At 43.0% G+C, this 18,975-nt stretch overlaps 1 protein-coding gene across 2 annotated transcripts in view; it reads left to right on the top strand.

Annotated features, from left to right (window-relative positions):
• Window positions 1–8,307: 8,307 nt before the first annotated feature.
• Window positions 8,308–18,975, top strand: part of LOC138662970 (oocyte zinc finger protein XlCOF8.4-like) — a 37,368-nt gene continuing 26,700 nt past the window's right edge. For both annotated transcript variants that reach the window (XM_069748995.1, XM_069748994.1), the window contains exons 1-3: window positions 8,308–8,503; window positions 8,587–8,684; window positions 8,883–8,973. In XM_069748995.1, coding sequence (XP_069605096.1) covers window positions 8,347–8,503; window positions 8,587–8,684; window positions 8,883–8,973 — 346 coding nt within the window. In that variant the 5' untranslated portion in view covers window positions 8,308–8,346. The remainder of the gene's footprint in view (window positions 8,504–8,586; window positions 8,685–8,882; window positions 8,974–18,975) is intronic.

Here is an 18,975-nt window from a genome sequence, read left to right as displayed (position 1 = left end):
GGGGTTCAAGAGAGGCCTGGATGTCTTCCTGGAGCAGAACAATATTGTATCATACAATTATTAGGTTCTGTAGAAGGACGTAGATCTGGGTATTTATTATGATGGAATATAGGCTGAACTGGATGGACAAATGTCTTTTTTCGGCCTTACTAACTATGTTACTATGTTACCCCACACAGTATAATGTTCTCATAGTACCGCCATAGCCCCACACACAGTATAATGTTCTCATAGTACCTCCATACCCCCACACACAGTATAATGTTTTCATGGTATCGCCAAACCCCCTCACACAGTATAATGTTCTCATAGTACAGCCATACCCCCACACAGTGTAATGTTCTCATAGTACCGCCATACTCCCACACACAGTATAATGTTCTCATAGTACCGCCACACCCCCACACAGTATAATGTTCTCATAGTACCGCCATAGCCCCACACAGTATAATGATCTCATAGTACCACCATCCCACCACACACAGTGTAATGTTCTCATAGTACCGCCATACCCCCACACAGTATAATGTTCTCATAGTACCGCCATACCCCCATACACAGTATAATGTTCTCATAGTACCACCATCCCACTACACACCGTATAATGTTCTCATAGTACCGCCATACCCCCACACACAGTATAATGTTCTCATGGTGCCGCCATACCCCCACACACAGTATAATGTTCTCATAGTACCGCCATACCCCCACACACAGTATAATGTTCTCATAGTGCCGCCATACCCCCACACAGTATAATGTTCTCATAGTACGGCCATACCCCCACACAGTATAATGTTCTCATAGTACGGCCATACCCCCACACAGTATAATGTTCTTATAGTACCGCCAAACCCCCTCACACAGTATAATGTTCTCATAGTACAGCCATACCCCCACACAGTGTAATGTTCTCATAGTACCGCCATAGCCCCACACAGTATAATGATCTCATAGTACCACCATCCCACCACACACAGTGTAATGTTCTCATAGTACCGCCATAGCCCCACACAGTATAATGATCTCATAGTACCACCATCCCACCACACACAGTGTAATGTTCTCATAGTACCGCCATACCCCCACACAGTATAATGTTCTCATAGTACCGCCATACCCCCATACACAGTATAATGTTCTCATAGTACCACCATCCCACTACACACAGTATAATGTTCTCATAGTGCCGCCATACCCCCATACACAGTATAATGTTCTCATGGTGCCGCCATACCCCCACACACAGTATAATGTTCTCATAGTACCGCCATACCCCCACACAGTATAATGTTCTCATAGTGCCGCCATACCCCCACACACAGTATACTCATCACAAATTACCGGCATACCCCCACAAACAGTATAATGTTCCTACAGTACCGCCATACCCCCACACACAGTATAATGTTCCTACAGTACCGCCATACGCCCACACACAGTATAATGTTCCTACAGTACCGCCATACCCCAACACACAGTATAATGTTCTCACGGTACCGCCATATCCCCACACACAGTATAATGTTCTCATAGTACCTCCATACCCCCACACACAGTATAATGTTCTCACAGTACCGCCATACCCCCACACACAGTATAATGATCTCATAGTACCGCCATACCCCCACACACAGTATAATGTTCTCATAGTACCGCCATACCCCTACTCACAGTATAATGTTCTTATAGTACTGCCATACCCCCACACACAGTATAATGTTCTCATAGTACCGCCATACCCCAAGACACAGTATAATGTTCACATAGTGCCGCCATACCCCCACACAGTATAATGTTTCTACAGTACCGCCATACCCCCACACACAGTATAATGTTTTTACAGTTTGCCATACCCCCACACACAGCATAATGTTCTCATAGTACCGCCATACCCCCACACACAGAGTAAAGTTCTCACAGTATTACTATACCCCCACACACAGTATAATCTTCTCATAGTACCGCCATACCCCCACACACAGAGTAACATAGTAACATAGTTAGTAAGGCCGAAAAAAGACATTTGTCCATCCAGTTCAGCCTATATTCCATCATAATAAATCCCCAGATCTACGTCCTTCTACAGAACCTAATAATTGTATGATACAATATTGTTCTGCTCCAGGAAGACATCCAGGCCTCTCTTGAACCCCTCGACTGAGTTCGCCATCACCACCTCCTCAGGCAAGCAATTCCAGATTCTCACTGCCCTAACAGTAAAGAATCCTCTTCTATGTTGGTGGAAAAACCTTCTCTCCTCCAGACGCAAAGAATGCCCCCTTGTGCCCGTCACCTTCCTTGGTATAAACAGATCCTCAGCGAGATATTTGTATTGTCCCCTTATATACTTATACATGGTTATTAGATCGCCCCTCAGTCGTCTTTTTTCTAGACTAAATAATCCTAATTTCGCTAATCTATCTGGGTATTGTAGTTCTCCCATCCCCTTTATTAATTTTGTTGCCCTCCTTTGTACTCTCTCTAGTTCCATTATATCCTTCCTGAGCACCGGTGCCCAAAACTGGACACAGTACTCCATGTGCGGTCTAACTAGGGATTTGTACAGAGGCAGTATAATGCTCTCATCATGTGTATCCAGACCTCTTTTAATGCACCCCATGATCCTGTTTGCCTTGGCAGCTGCTGCCTGGCACTGGCTGCTCCAGGTAAGTTTATCATTAACTAGGATCCCCAAGTCCTTCTCCCTGTCAGATTTACCCAGTGGTTTCCCGTTCAGTGTGTAATGGTGATATTGATTCCCTCTTCCCATGTGTATAACCTTACATTTATCATTGTTAAACCTCATCTGCCACCTTTCAGCCCAAGTTTCCAACTTATCCAGATCCATCTGTAGCAGAATACTATCTTCTCTTGTATTAACTGCTTTACATAGTTTTGTATCATCTGCAAATATCGATATTTTACTGTGTAAACCTTCTACCAGATCATTAATGAATATGTTGAAGAGAACAGGTCCCAATACTGACCCCTGCGGTACCCCACTGGTCACAGCGACCCAGTTAGAGGCTATACCATTTATAACCACCCTCTGCTTTCTATCACTAAGCCAGTTACTAACCCATTTACACACATTTTCCCCCAGACCAAGCATTCTCATTTTGTGTACCAACCTCTTGTGCGGCACGGTATCAAACGCTTTGGAAAAATCGAGATATACCACGTCCAATGACTCACCGTGGTCCAGTCTATAGCTTACCTCTTCATAAAAACTGATTAGATTGGTTTGACAGGAGCGATTTCTCATAAACCCATGCTGATATGGAGTTAAACAGTTATTCTCATTGAGATAATCCAGAATAACATCCCTCAGAAACCCTTCAAATATTTTACCAACAATAGAGGTTAGACTTACTGGCCTATAATTTCCAGGTTCACTTTTAGAGCCCTTTTTGAATATTGGCACCACATTTGCTATGCGCCAGTCCTGCGGAACAGACCCTGTCGCTATAGAGTCACTAAAAATAAGAAATAATGGTTTATCTATTACATTACTTAGTTCTCTTAGTACTCGTGGGTGTATGCCATCCGGACCCGGAGATTTATCTATTTTAATCTTATTTAGCCGGTTTCGCACCTCTTCTTGGGTTAGATTGGTGACTCTTAATATAGGGTTTTCATTGTTTCTTGGGATTTCACCTAGCATTTCATTTTCCACCGTGAATACCGTGGAGAAGAAGGTGTTTAATATGTTAGCTTTTTCCTCGTCATCTACAACCATTCTTTCCTCACTATTTTTTAAGGGGCCTACATTTTCAGTTTTTATTCTTTTACTATTGATATAGTAAAGTTCTCACAGTATTACTATACCCCCCCACACAGTATAATGTTCCTACAGTACCGCCATCCCACCACACACACTATAATTTTCTCATAGTACCGCCATACCCCACACACAGTATAATGTTCCTACAGTACCGCCATACCCCCACACACAGTATAATGTTCTCATAGTACTGCCATACCCCCACACACAGTATAATGTTCCTACAGTACCGCCATACCCCCACACACACTGTAATTTTCTCATAGTACCGCCATATACAGTATAATATTCCTACAGTACCACCATACCCCCACACACAGTATAATGTTCTCATAGTGCCGCCATACCCCCACACACAGTATACTCATCACAAAGTACCGGCATACCCCCACAAACAGTATAATGTTCCTACAGTACCGCCATACCCCCCACACACAGTATAATGTTCCTACAGTACCGCCATACGCCCACACACAGTATAATGTTCCTACAGTACCGCCATACCCCAACACACAGTATAATGTTCTCATAGTACCGCCATATCCCCACACACAGTATAATGTTCTCATAGTACCTCCATACCCCCACACACAGTATAATGTTCTCACAGTACCGCCATACCCCCACACACAGTATAATGATCTCATAGTACCGCCATACCCCCACACACAGTATAATGTTCTCATTGTACCGCCATACCCCTACTCACAGTATAATGTTCTTATAGTACTGCCATACCCCCACACACAGTATAATGTTCTCATAGTACCGCCATACCCCAAGACACAGTATAATGTTCATATAGTGCCACCATCCCACTACACACAGTATAATGTTTCTACAGTACCGCCATACCCCCACACACAGTATAATGTTTTTACAGTTTGCCATACCCCCACACACAGCATAATGTTCTCATAGTACCGCCATACCCCCACACACAGAGTAAAGTTCTCACAGTATTACTATACCCCCACACACAGTATAATCTTCTCATAGTACCGCCATACCCCCACACACAGAGTAAAGTTCTCACAGTATTACTATACCCCCCCACACAGTATAATGTTCCTACAGTACCGCCATCCCACCACACACACTATAATTTTCTCATAGTACCGCCATACCCCACACACAGTATAATGTTCCTACAGTACCGCCATACCCCCACACACAGTATAATGTTCTCATAGTACTGCCATACCCCCACACACAGTATAATGTTCCTACAGTACCGCCATACCCCCACACACACTGTAATGTTCTCATAGTACTGCCATACACAGTATAATATTCCTACAGTACCACCATACCCCCACACACAGTATAATGTTTCTACCTTACCTCCATCCCACCACACACACTATAATATTTTCATAGTACCGCCATACCCCCACACACAGTATAATATTCCTACAGTACCGCCATACCCCCACACACAGTATAATGTTTCTACAGTACCGCCATACCCCCACACACAGTATAATGTTCCTACAGTACCGCCATACCCCCACACACAGTATAATGTTCCTACAGTACCGCCATACCCCCACACACAGTATAATATTTTCATAGTACCGCCATACCCCTACACACAGTATAATATTCCTACAATACCACCATACCCCCACACACAGTATAATGTTCCTACAGTACCGCCATACCCCCACACATAGTATAATATTCCTACAATACCGCCATACCCCCACACACAGTATAATGTTCCTACAGTACCGCCATACCACCACACACAGTATAATGTTCCTACAGTACCTCCATCCCACCACACACTATAATATTCTCATAGTACCGCCATACCCCCACACACAGTATAATGTTCTCATAGTACCGCCATACACAGTATAATGTTCCTACAGTGCCGCCAAACCCCCACACACAGTATAATGTTCCTACAGTACCGCCATACCCCCCCACACAATATAATGTTCCTACAGTACCGCCATACCACCACACACAGTATAATGTTCCTACAGTACCTCCATCCCACCACACACTATAATATTCTCATAGTACCGCCATACCCCCACACATAGTATAATGTTCTCATAGTACCGCCATACCCCCACACACAGTATAATGTTCCTACAGTACCGCCATACCCCCACACACAGTATAATGTTCCTACAGTACCTCCATACCCCCACACACAGTATAATCTCATAGTACCGCCATACCCCCACACACAGTATAATGTTCCTACAGTACCGCCATACCCCCACAAACAGTATAATGTTCCTACAGTACCTCCATACCCCCACACACAATATAATGTTCTCATAGTACCGCCATACCCCCACACACAGTATAAAGTTCCCACAATTTTGGCTTCCGACAGACACAGGATAATGTTTCCACAGGACTGGCATCCCCCTCACACACAGTATAATGTCCCCACAGTACTGCCCCCTACATGCACAATATGGTACCATCCACCTCACGGACTACCTCCGACCACCGACAATTAATAAATACTCACTTAGCCTCATTCTTGTCGCAGATACTAATGAAACCAGGATCTATGAGATATTTACCATACGGTAGTTGGATAGGCAGGAGTGTATCATCCATAAAGGTCGCCCGCTCGGTTGCTATGATGCCTATTAGTGATGAGCAACCCCCACATGAACTTATGCTGGCTAACAGATGTAAATCATTCAGCTCCGGTGATTAAAACTAAATCTCCGAGCACTAAAAAATACTCGGAGGACACCCGAACGTGCTCGAGAAATCTCGAGTAATGAGTATATTCACTCATCACTAATGCCTATGAATCGACAGGGCTCGGTGGGGTGTGGTATTGGTCACCCTCTCCTTCCCATCATCACAATTTCAGCGATATCCACTAAAGGGCAAGTGGGAAGAGAGAGGCTAAGTGCCAGAATTGGTGCATCTTAGATATGTGCTTTTTATATTTTTAGCCTGGGGGGCAGTATCCATGGCACCTTCCTACGCTATTAATATCAACCTGCAACAATTTGCATAGCCTTTGCTAAGGCTAAGTATACAGTTGTGAGCTGATATTACTAGCCTGGAAAGCTCCATGGGTTTTACCCCCTTCCTAGGCTATAAACAAACTTATGTGTGAGAATCAGACCTAACATCTAACATGATAGAAGATTACAGTGCGGGGAAGACGGGAAACCTTCATATAGAGGCCGGTGGTGATGGAGTCAGTGACCGACTCTGGCCAAATCTGTCTCTAGAGCCGTAGTAGAAGATGAAGATGTCGTCCTCATCATGAAGTAGTTATTTCTCATGTCGCGTGTAATGAATATCTCCTGCAGTATTGCTAATGCCGATTCCAGGGTCGGTAAATGAGACGAGAATTAGCGTTATGGAAGAGGAGTCTATGAGAAACATATTCAGCTGCCGACTCCGAGGAGGAAACTGCTTGTTGTCTGTGGCCTAAATATATAGGATTTATTAGTAGATGGAAAGAAGGAAACTAAATACTGTAAAATAATAAATCTCTCATATGTTTCCCTTATTATCTCCAGTAATTGTATTATTACAGGATTCTTATGATGTTACATCGGCTCATCTTTTCATTCAGGTCTCTACAATATCGGATCCTCTCAGTGAAGATCTTCTACAAAAGAAACATTTCCTGATTTACCCATCAAAGATGGATATGGACAGAGACAAGATGGCGGAGAGGATATTACACCTCACCCTAGAGATCCTCTTCCGGCTTACTGGAGAGGTGAGAGATTCTGATGACGTCACATTACATCATTCTTATCTATGGCAATAACAGATGGACAGAACTGGAGAGGTGAGGACTCTGGAGATGTCTGTAGTGAGATTTATTAATGTGTCTCTCCATTACCAGGATTACACAGTGGTGAAGAAGACCTCTAGTGATCGCTGTCAGGACCCTGTGTCTGAGGGATGGGGAAGACCCCTGAGCCCAATCACGGGGCCTCCACCTCACCCCCTGATCCATGAGGACATCAATGACCAGAAGATCCTAGAACTCACCTACAAGATGATTGAGCTGCTGACTGGAGAGGTGACAGTGCTGGGAATGCTGGGACATTATACAGTAACACTATGAAGGGATCGGGGGATGACGGTATCATTGTATGTGTCAGGTTCCTATAAGGCAGGGCTCCCCAACCTGTAGCTCGGGAGCCACATGTGGCTCGCGGCCCCATGAATTGTGGCTCGCGACTCTCTGCCAGCTTGATGTATTAGGTCCAGGTCTAGCAAACAGGTATAAAGAGCACATCTCAAAATGGTGAATTTTGTAAGTAGCCCTGCACAGAATTGCAGATCTGGATGCACATTAACTGGTCTTAGGGGTTCAGAGATGTTTTAGGTATGGTACGCTGGAGGTTTGTACTACCTGTTAGAGGAGGTGCTCAAAGCTGGATGTGACAGTGTGTTGGGAGAATACCCCTGGATCTCAGTATACTGCTCTGGAGTGATTTCTGTGGAAAAGCTTTGGTTATTATGCCTGTAATGAGGGCTTTGGTTGATATTACTTTGAAGGAGGTGGGAGCTGGATGTGGCTCGCGACCCTCTCCCTAAGCTGAATGTGGCTCTCAAGGTCAGAAAGGTTGGGGACCACTGCTATAAGGTGTCAGGATGTCGCTGTCTATTTCTCCATGGAGGAGTGGGAGTATTTAGAAGGACACAGAGATCTGTACAAGGACGTCATAATGGAGGTTCCCCAGCCCCTCACATCTCCAGGTAATAGACAGGACTAAATACACACGGCCTATAATTATCTGTATGTAAAGAATGAATTCACTCCCTGTATGTGTTTCCTCCAGATCTATCCAGTAAGAGGACAACACCAGAGAGATGTCCCCGTCCTCTTCTTCCACAGGACTGCAACCAAGAAGATCCCAATGCTTCTCAGGATCATCAGGTAGATGGAGAAAAGGTGTCAGGAGACCTCCCCTATGATGTGTAGACGCCGGTGAAGGTCTTGTGCTCAGTCTTGTTTTATCCACCAGTATTATATGTTTTATACTTGTATAATGAGAACGGTGGAGATGGCAGGATTAGAGCTGATCATAGATGGGACTTCTCCATCTGTCGGTGACTTTTATAATATTTGTTTCAGGGTGAAGATCTGACCCATATTAATACTACAGAGACATATGTGAGGGGGGATGAGCGGTGTAAAGAGGAGATTGCCACATATGACTACCCAGGTGAGTAGTAATATACGGGCTCTTGGTATTTTTTAATTCATTCTTAGTTTTACACTGTGTCCCACTATAGGACAATCATTTTGTGCAGGCTGATCGCTTCTATACACTGACCTGAGAGACTTCCTGATCATCACTGAGCATGACATCTAGCCTCTCGGGTCTGGAGACCCGGATGTCATCATGACGACTTTGGCTCTCCATGGCAGCGATCGGGTCCCTATGTCATGCCACAGGGTCTCCTATCCAAACGCAGAGGGGCTGTCAGCCCCTGTAGTGAGGGATCGGTGACCTGTCATAAGCTAATACAGATGGATATGTAATGAGAGCACCACATAAAGCCCCGCCCCAGAGCACCATAAAGCCCCGCCCACAGCCCCGCCCCAGAGCACCACAAAGCCCCGCCCCAGAGCACGAGAATTTCATTAACTGAAAACTACAAATGCATATTAAACAACAACCACAAGACAGATTTCATCACCAGGTATCGGTGTAATCGGTATAATGGCACCGACCAGAGAGTGTCTGTAGTCACTGAGCACAATCATGCTGACAGGTTCCCTTTAAGACATCTCCGCTCTGCACTATTATACACAGTTCTCTATAAATGTGTAATATTTCTTCTTGAAACTCATCTGACAGAAAATATTGGAGCTTCCGATAGTTTAGATTGTGAAGTCACCGAGCCCCGTGCTCTAATTCCCCCAGAGAGGTTTCACCACTAGCTGCTCATTTATTACTGATGGAGACTGTTCAGTTTAAGCATTTCAGTAGATGTTATTGTCTATAGTCAGTTTTTGATTACAGTAGTGTCCAGAATCCTCTGATTTATCCTCTTCCAGTTTTGGGTTCTTAATCAGGCCCCATTTTTACAATCTGACGTGGTCACTTTATGTGGTGATAACTTTGGAATTATTTACAAAGGATAATAGAAAACAAATGGATCTTACAAATTATTTTCCAGCTTCTCACAATACCCTACATACGATTGTGCACTACTCTCTGGGCACATGGCCGTGTTCAGAAGGGAAGGAGCGCCATTTAGCTGTTTGACTGCAGATCTAGCTGGAATAGTTTGCAGACACAATGTATTGGGAGCAATGTTCGTGGTCAACTGGCAGCTCAAAAGATCTCCACCATGAACATGCTTGGCACTATCTTCTCTGCTTTCCATATCCCAAGGATCGCCTTGCTCATCGCCCTTTAACACCATTACATGGATCTGGACTTACACTGGGACCCCTAGGCTTGGACCATGGTGTTACCTGCTATTCTGTGGTATTAGATGGCAAAAAGAATAGTCAGGTAGCTGGGTCAGAACCGGAGGGACAGAATCAGAAGACACAAGAGTAGTCAGTAAACGGGCAACGGTCACAACAGGAAACAAATACACAAGCTGAGCACAGAGGACTGAACCAGAGGAGAACAACGCTGTTTCTGGCAGATTCCGGCCATGTGCTTTGAGCTTTAGTAGGGTGTGGTACTTTCCAATTGGCTGAAGTAGGGAGCAGATTACTCCAGCTGGAGAGCAGGAACAGATCCCAGATGAGATTGGACACACCATATGCAGAAGCCCTAATATGACTAAATGACAGAAAACCAGAATAGTCAAAACTCCCATAAAGTGATTCCATTTTATAAATTAATTCACTGAGGGTTATAATCTATACATGTGTGGTCAAAATTGTTGGTACCCCTCGTTTAATGACAGAAAAACCCACAATGGTCACAGAAATAACTTGAATCTGACTAAAGTAATGAGAAATAAAAGATTTATGAAAACAAACAAGTGAAAGTCAGACATTCCTTTTCAACCATTCTTCCACAGAATTTAAAAAAAATAAAACTCATGAAATAGGCCTGGGCAGAAATGATGGTACCCCTGAAAATAATGTGACAAAGGGACTTGTTAAATTGCGGTGTGTCCATTAACTAGCATCACAGGTGTCTACAATCTTGGAATCAGTGAGTGGCCTGTATATAGGGCTACAGATACTCACTGTGCTGTTTGGTGACATGGTGTGTATCACACTCAACATGGACTAGAGGAAGCGAAGGAAAGAGTTGTCTCAGGAGATTAGAAAGAAAATTATAGACAAACCTGTTAAAGGTAAAAGTTATAAGACCATCACCAAGCAGCTTCTTGTTCCTGTGACTACAGTTGCACATATTATTCAGAAATGTAAGATCCATGGGACTGTAGACAACCTCCCTGGACACAGGAGGAAAATTGATGACAAAGAGAAGGATAATACGAATGGTAACAAAAGAGCCCAGAAAAACTTCTAAACAGATTAAAGGTGAACTTCAATCTCAAGGAACATCAGAGTCAGATCACACCATCTGTCCTTGTATGAGCCAAAGTGGACTTCTTGGGAGACGACCAAGGAGGACAACATTGTTGAAAAAATATCATAAAAAAGCCAGACTAGAATTTGCCAAACTACATGTTGACAAGCCACAATGCTTCTGGGAGAATGTCCTATGGACAGATGAGACAAAAATGAAACTTTATGGCAAGGCACATCAGCTCTATGTTCACAGACAGAAAAATGAAGCAAGTCAAGAAAAACACTGTCCCTACTGTGAAACATGGAGGAGGCTCTGTTATGTTCTGGGGCTGCTTTGCTGCATCTGGCACATGGTGTCTAGAATCTGTGCAGGGTACAATGAAATCTCAAGACTATCAAGGGATTCTAGGGAGAAATGTGCTGCCCAGTGTCAGAAAGCTTGGTCTCAGTCGCAGGTCATGGATCTTGCAACAGGATAATGACCCAAGAATGGCTAAAAGGAAAACATTGGACTATTCTGAAGTGGCCTTTTATGAGCCCTGACCTAAATCCTATTGAGCATCTTTGGAAAGAGCTTCAGACACGAGACAACTGGAGCAGTTTGCTCTTGAGGAGTGGAACAAAATACCTGTCGAGAGGTGCAGAAGTCTCATTGGCAGTTACAGGAATCGTTTGATTGCAGTGATTGCCTCAAAAGGTTGTACAGAAAAATATTTCGCACCAGAGCCTGTTTTTGCCTTCTGACCAGTGTCACTTTATGAGGTCATATTAACGCTTCAATGAATCCTGGTGATTTTGAGATTGTTTTCTTGTGACATATTGTGCTTTATGATGGTAGTAAAATTTCCCTGATATGACTTGCGTTTAATTGTTAGAAAAATGGAAATTTGGCGAAAATGTTGAAACTTTTGCAATTTTCAAAATTTTAATTTTTATGCTCTTAAATCAGTTATATCACACAAATTAGTTAATAAATAACATTTCCCACATGTCTACTTTACATCAGCACAATTTTGGAAACAATTTTTTTTTTTGTTAGGAAGTTATAAGGGTTCAAAGTTGACCAGCGATTTCTCATTTTACAACAAAATTTACAAAACCATTTTTTTAGGGACCACATCACATTTGTAGTGAGCTTAGGGGTTCAGTATGACAGAAAATACCCAAAAGTGACACCAGTCTAAAAACTGACTGCACCCCTCAAGGAGCTCAAAACCACATTCCATTCAAGAAGTTAGTTAACCCTTCAGGTGCTTCACAGGAATGAGTAGAATGTGGAAGGAAAAAATAAGCATTTACTTTTTTTCACAAACATTTTCCTTTAGACCTAATTTTTTTTACTTTCACAAGGGTAACAGGAGAAAATGGACTATACGTTTTGTTTTGCAATTTCTCCTGAGCACGCCGATACCCCAAATGTGGGGGAAATCTACTGTTTGGGCACATGACAGAGCTCGGAAGGGAAGGAGCGCCATTTGCTTATTTGATTGTAAATATGCTGGAATAATTAGTGGTTGCCATGTCACGTTTAGAGAGCCCCTGATGTGCCTAAACACCCCACAAATGACACCATTTTGGAAACTAGACCCCTTAGGAACTTATCTGGATCTGTATGGAGCACCTTAAAACCACAGGTGCTTCACAGAATTTTATACCATTTTCTCAAATCTTTTTAGCTCCATATTTTGCATTTTCATAAGGGTAAAAGGAGATATTGCTCCATGCAATTTGTTGTACAATTTCACCTGAGCACGCCGATACCCCATATGTGGCGGAATACCACTGTTTGGGCGCATGGCAGAGCTCGGAAGGGAAGGTGCGCCATATTGGAGAGCAGATTTTGCTGGAATTGTTTGGGAGTGACATGTCACATTGTCAGAGCCCCGGATGTGTCTAAATATTGGAAACCCACAAAAAGTGACCGCATTTTGGAAAGTAGACCCCCAGGAACTTATCTAGATGTGTGGTGAGAACTTTGAACCCCCAAGTGCTTCACAGAATTTAATTACGTAGAGCCGTGAAAGTAAAAAATCATATTTTTTCCACAAAAATTATCTTTTTGCCCTCAATTTTTTTTTCAAAAGGTAACAGGAGAAATTGGACTCCCAAAGTTGTTGTGCAAATTGTCCTGAGTATGCTGACACCCCATATGTGGGGGTAAACCACTGTTTGGACGCATGGCAGAGCTCGGAAGGGAAGGAGCACCATGTTGGAGAGCAGATTTTGCCGGAATTGTTTGTGGGTGACATGTCACTTTTTCAGAGCCCCTGAGGTGCCAGAATAGTACAAGCCCCCAAAAGTGACTGCATTTTACAAAATTCTTCCCTGAATGAATTCTTCTAGAGGTGCAGTGAGCAAACTGACACCACAGCTGATCCATAGAAAATTACACCATTGGGCAGTGGTAATTAATTTTTACCACTAAAATGTTTTTAACCCCAGATTTTACATTGGAAAATAGGTAGATAGGTAAATGGTCACTACACCCATAGGTGAATTTGCAGAGGGGTGTCATTTCCAATTCCCAGAGGGGTGTTATTTCCAAAATGGGGTCACTTCAGGGGGATTCTGCTGTTATGGCACTTTGGAGAGCTGCTAAGTGCCAGAACAACAGAATTCCCCCTGAAGTGACCCCATTTTGGAAATGACACCCCTCTGTGAATTCATTTATGGATATAGTGACCATTTTCACTACATGGATGATTTCCAGAAACACGTAGTGGAAGTTTTACAGCAAAAACTGCAAAAATGTCATTGTAGTGCCCAATATATTGTGCCCAGCTTGTGTCTCTGGAGACATCCCCCCACCTACCCCCGGAAATTGTTAGGTCAGCTCTACTCAAATGTGTCTGTCACTAAATAAACCAAATGCTTGAATGTCAAAACAGTTAAAAAATGTGGTTCTTTGTGGAAGATTGTATATTAGTCATGGAGGTGTCGGGATCACACTCAGTCGGAGCAGCCTTTGGAAGTGGGGAAATCACCAGAAATAATACACAAGACACGTCTTGTATAGTGTATCACTGGGAAGTCTCTGAAGCACGCCTGCCTTCAATGTGCTATCCCTTCTTTATATAGTTGTTAGTGGTTATACAAGTTTTGCATGTTTAAACAAAGAGACAAAACAGGAAAGAAAGAAAAGAAAAGAAAACAGTTTCGTGGGCGGCAGTTTCACAACAAACAGTACAAAGGCAATTCCACAGACAAGAAAAACAGGATTTCATACTATAGCTAAAATGTCCTTGAATGGACAGGTCAATATTTATCACAAATTCCTTTTTTTTATTTTTGTTCATTGAGGTAATCATTTTTGTTCTGCTCTTCACAATCCCCCCTTTGACATATTCCATTCAAAACCTTGTCGATCATTTTAGTCATTCTTTTTGTGATATTACAAAAAAAAAACTTTATATTCTCGCATCCATTACACAAAATTTATTTGTGCATACCGAGATACCCTTGAGTACAACCTTGAATAATACATATATAATTACAATAACCATAACTGTATGTATTAGGCTTTGCATAATCCCGGTAACCCACCCACCGATCCCTCTGAACCAATTGGCCGGGTTAAGAAAAGAAAAGGTATCTGACCACCAGCTATCCTTATTTTGGTCATTGTCTTTGTCATACTGATCCCTGATTCGTTGTACGTCTTTTAATTTAAATCTCATACTCATAGTACTATTCGGGTCTATATAATGACAGCAGGTGGGTCCGATGATTTGACACATACCCCCTTGTGAGGCAGTTAGGTAATCCAATACCAGGGTATGTTGGTTAGTGACTATTATAAGCTGATTCTGTACAGCTATACTAGTATTTAATATGTCCAATATATCCCAAATCTGATCATCTAGATAATCCGTGGCTCTAACTAATTTATCCCACATTTGTGTTAACATAGGATAAATAAAAATGGTACTAGCAATTTTGTTGGGAATTCCCATTTGTACTATATGCGGCCTCCCCGAGGGACGTGGTGAGTTATCTGCAGCTCTTTTATACAGTGTGTGCTTGGGCACGGCTTGCATATTCACTTGTTTATTTGAAATTATGAAAGTAGCCGGGGTTAGGCGTCCTAATGTACAAGTACCCTTTATACCTATGGGAAGCCATTTATATGCTCCTTCTCCGCATATCCAAAATGTACCCTCAGGCAGATCCCACAAAGCTGAGTGCTGCAATACCAATCTGTGAGCCAAATCCACTTGATCACCAGGTTCCAACTTGTGGCCTCCTTCGAGATTTTCTGGATCTGGAAGGGAAGCAAAAACTTGCGAATGCACTTTAGTTAAACGTTTTTGTAATTCTTGTACATAAGCAGTTAAAGTCTCAGTATTCAACATCAGTTGTTGTGGAAAATAACAACCCAAATTTGCTGCTCTACCAAAAAGAATCTCATGTGGTGACAGCTTAGCCTTCCCCCTTGGGGTGTTTCGGATGGAATACAGGGCAAGTGGTAGACACTCGGTCCAAGGCTTTCCTGTTTCTGCCATGGCCTTCTGGATTTTTAATTTTATTGTCCCATTTAATCTTTCCACTTTACCTGAACTCTGTGGATGATATGGAGTGTGAAACTGGTTTTCTACTCCCAACATTTTCATAACATTCTGGAATATTTCCCCAGTAAAATGGGTACCCCTATCTGACTCGATCACCTCAGGCATGCCGTAACGGGGTATCAGTTCATGTGCTATTTTAATGGCAGTAGTTTTTGCTGAGGCTTTACGAACTGGATAAGCCTCTGGCCACCCTGAGAACATGTCCACACACACAAGCACATATTCGTATCCATTGTACCTAGGAAGTTGGATGTAGTCGATCTGGAGTCTTTGAAAGGGATACAGTGGTCTTACATGATGCTTGGTTGGGGTTTTAATGGCCTGACCTGGATTGTGTGCCAGGCATATAGCGCATGCAGCACACATGTTCCGAGCAAAATTACCAAAGCCTGGAGCCAACCACCTTTCTTTTACCTTGAGCATCATACCATTTGCCTACACATGCGTGGGTAGGTGGAGGTCACTTGCCACTGCGGGGTACCAGGCTCTGGGTAAACACAACAAAGTTCCTTTTTTCCATAATCCTTGCTGATCTTCTGCCCCTTTTTTCTGCCACTGCCCTCGTTCTTCGTCGTCTACCTGTTTCTGAGCTTCCTTCAATCTTTCCTCATCATCTTCAGAGCTATCTAGTGTGTGGGCATAATGTAAGGGTTTACGTGCTGCCTGTTTTGCTGCCTTATCGGCTTTATCGTTACCCCTGGCTTCCTCGGTGTCGAGTCTCACATGTGCAGCTACCTTTATCACCGCTATTTCTTTAGTTTCTTGTGCTGCCTCCAGAATCTGTCTAATGAGGGAGGCATGTTTAACAGGTTGGCCTGAAGCAGTCATATAACCTCTGGCTCTCCATATTACGCCAAAATCGAAAATAATGCCATGTGCATATCTAGAATCAGTGTATATGTTTGCTGTCTGATCTTTGGCTATTTTTAGAGCTTCAACTAATGCCGTAAGTTCTGCTTCTTGTGCAGACTGATTAGCAGGGAGAGGTTCTGCTTTCAGCACTTCATGCTGAGTTACTACCGCATAACCTGTATGAAATTGTCCATTCATATCTGCATATCTACTGCCATCTATGAAAAGTTCAAATGTAGCATTACAGAGTGGCTTGTCACGTACATTACATAAGCCCTGAGTCTCTTGTTCCATTAATTGTACACAATCATGCATTGACTTTGATGGGTCAAAGGAGTTGGAGAGTGCAGTTTCAAAGGAGTTGGAGAGTGCAGTTTCCTCAGGTATGGTACCCCCCTCAGACTCTAAAGGGAGCAAAGACGCGAGATTAAGAGTCTGAATCCTGGCAAAGGAAATGTTGGGCGGCAGTAGTAGGGAACATTGGAGACGGAGGTGTCTGGCCATTGAAATATGTTTAGGTTGGACCTGGTTAAGAATGCCATGTACATCATGAGTGGTCTGAACTAGAAGTGGGTGATCAAGAACAATCTCAGAAGCTTTATCTAATAACAGTGAAATTGCGGCTACTACTCTTACACAAGAAGGTGCGGCTCTAGCTACAGGGTCCAGATGAGCTGATATGTATGCCACAGGTCTCTGTTTGTTTCCATGTTTTTGTGTGAGCACCCCTGTAGCATGTGAGGATATCTCAGCTGCCATCAATTGAAAAGGTTTAGTGTAGTCTGGGAGTCCCAAAGCCGGAGCTGATACCAGTGCTGTTTTCAAAGAGGAAAATGACTGTTTAGCCTCTTCACTGAGTGAATATGGTGTGTTGGCAATACAGTCATATAAAGGCTGCATGAGTTGACTTGCATGTATGATCCACTGTCTACAGTGTGAAACAATACCTAGGAAAGCACGCAGCTGTTTGTGATTCCTGGGTTCAAGCATGTTACGTATGGCTTCCGTACGTTGAGGTGTGAGGTGTCTGATGCCCTGTGATATGCAGTGACCTAAAAACACGACTGTTTGTTGACAAGCCTGGAGTTTCTGTCTATTTACTTTACAGCCTTCTTGCGCTAGGAAAATTAAGAAATTAACAGTTGAGGTAACTGCCGTCTGCTCATCAGGGCAACAAATAAGTAAGTCATCTACATACTGTAGAATGACTACTCCTGGTTCTGGGATGAAATTTTTTAGCACGGTCTGCATTGCTTCAGAGTACAAAGTTGGTGAGTGTACCATACCTTGTGGCAATCTTGTCCATGCTAATTGTTTACCCTTGAATGTAAAGGCAAACAAATGCCAACAGTTCTTATGTAGTGGCACAGAAAAAAAATGCGTTTGATAAGTCAATTACCGTGAAATATGCAGCAGTGCTGGGAATTTGAGACAGTAAGGTATGAGGATTCGGTACCACAGGGGTGACCGGTGCCAAAACCTTATTGATTTCCCGTAAGTCGTGCACCATGCGATATTTCACCATAGTTTCTTTGGAGGACACTTTCTTTTTAACAGGATATAAGGGTGTATTGGCGGGTGACCTGATTTCTACCAAAACACCTTGTAACACATAATCCTGAATTTGTTGAGAAATCGCCTGTTCTTGCTGGGCGCTGATGGGGTATTGCCTAAGCTGAGGTAATATGGTTCCCGGGGCAGTTTCTAACAGTATAGGAGCTACTGATAAAAATCCTACATCAGTGTCTCCTTTTGCCCATAGGCTGTCAGGAACCCGAGACAAGTCAATTTTTGCTTGTTAAGTGTAAATTTCGGGAAAATCCTCCATTGCCTGTATTCTAACATATGGTTCCAGAGTTTCTGCATCTTCAGGGATGGTCAGCATAACTGTGCCATCTTCTCTAAAATGGATGTTTGCATGCATTTTACTTAAGACATCAGTACCCAACAAGCAGGTAGGTGCACCTTTAGCAAATAAAAATTTGGATACAAAAGTTTTAGGGCCAAAGCTCACATTTAAAGGTTTTGTAAAGGGCAACGCCTGAATTTTACCATCATACCCTTCTGCATATGTAACCTTTGAGGATATATTGTCAGGATATGGTAAAAAGTCCTGATTTAAAATGGAGGATGTTGCTCCCGTATCTATCAGAAAAGGTACATTTTTACCCTCAACTTCAACTTGTATTATTGGTCTTCTAGAAGGAAGAGAGACCTGCATAACTTTCAGTCATTCTGAGCTGTCTGTTTGATCAGGCACTGGGTTATTTATCCTATTTTTGGGTACAAAGGTT

The sequence above is a fragment of the Ranitomeya imitator genome, chromosome 2, assembly GCF_032444005.1.
Source record: "Ranitomeya imitator isolate aRanImi1 chromosome 2, aRanImi1.pri, whole genome shotgun sequence".
NCBI classification, from domain to species: domain Eukaryota; kingdom Metazoa; phylum Chordata; class Amphibia; order Anura; family Dendrobatidae; genus Ranitomeya; species Ranitomeya imitator.
This window is presented reverse-complemented; position numbering and strand designations above follow the sequence as displayed.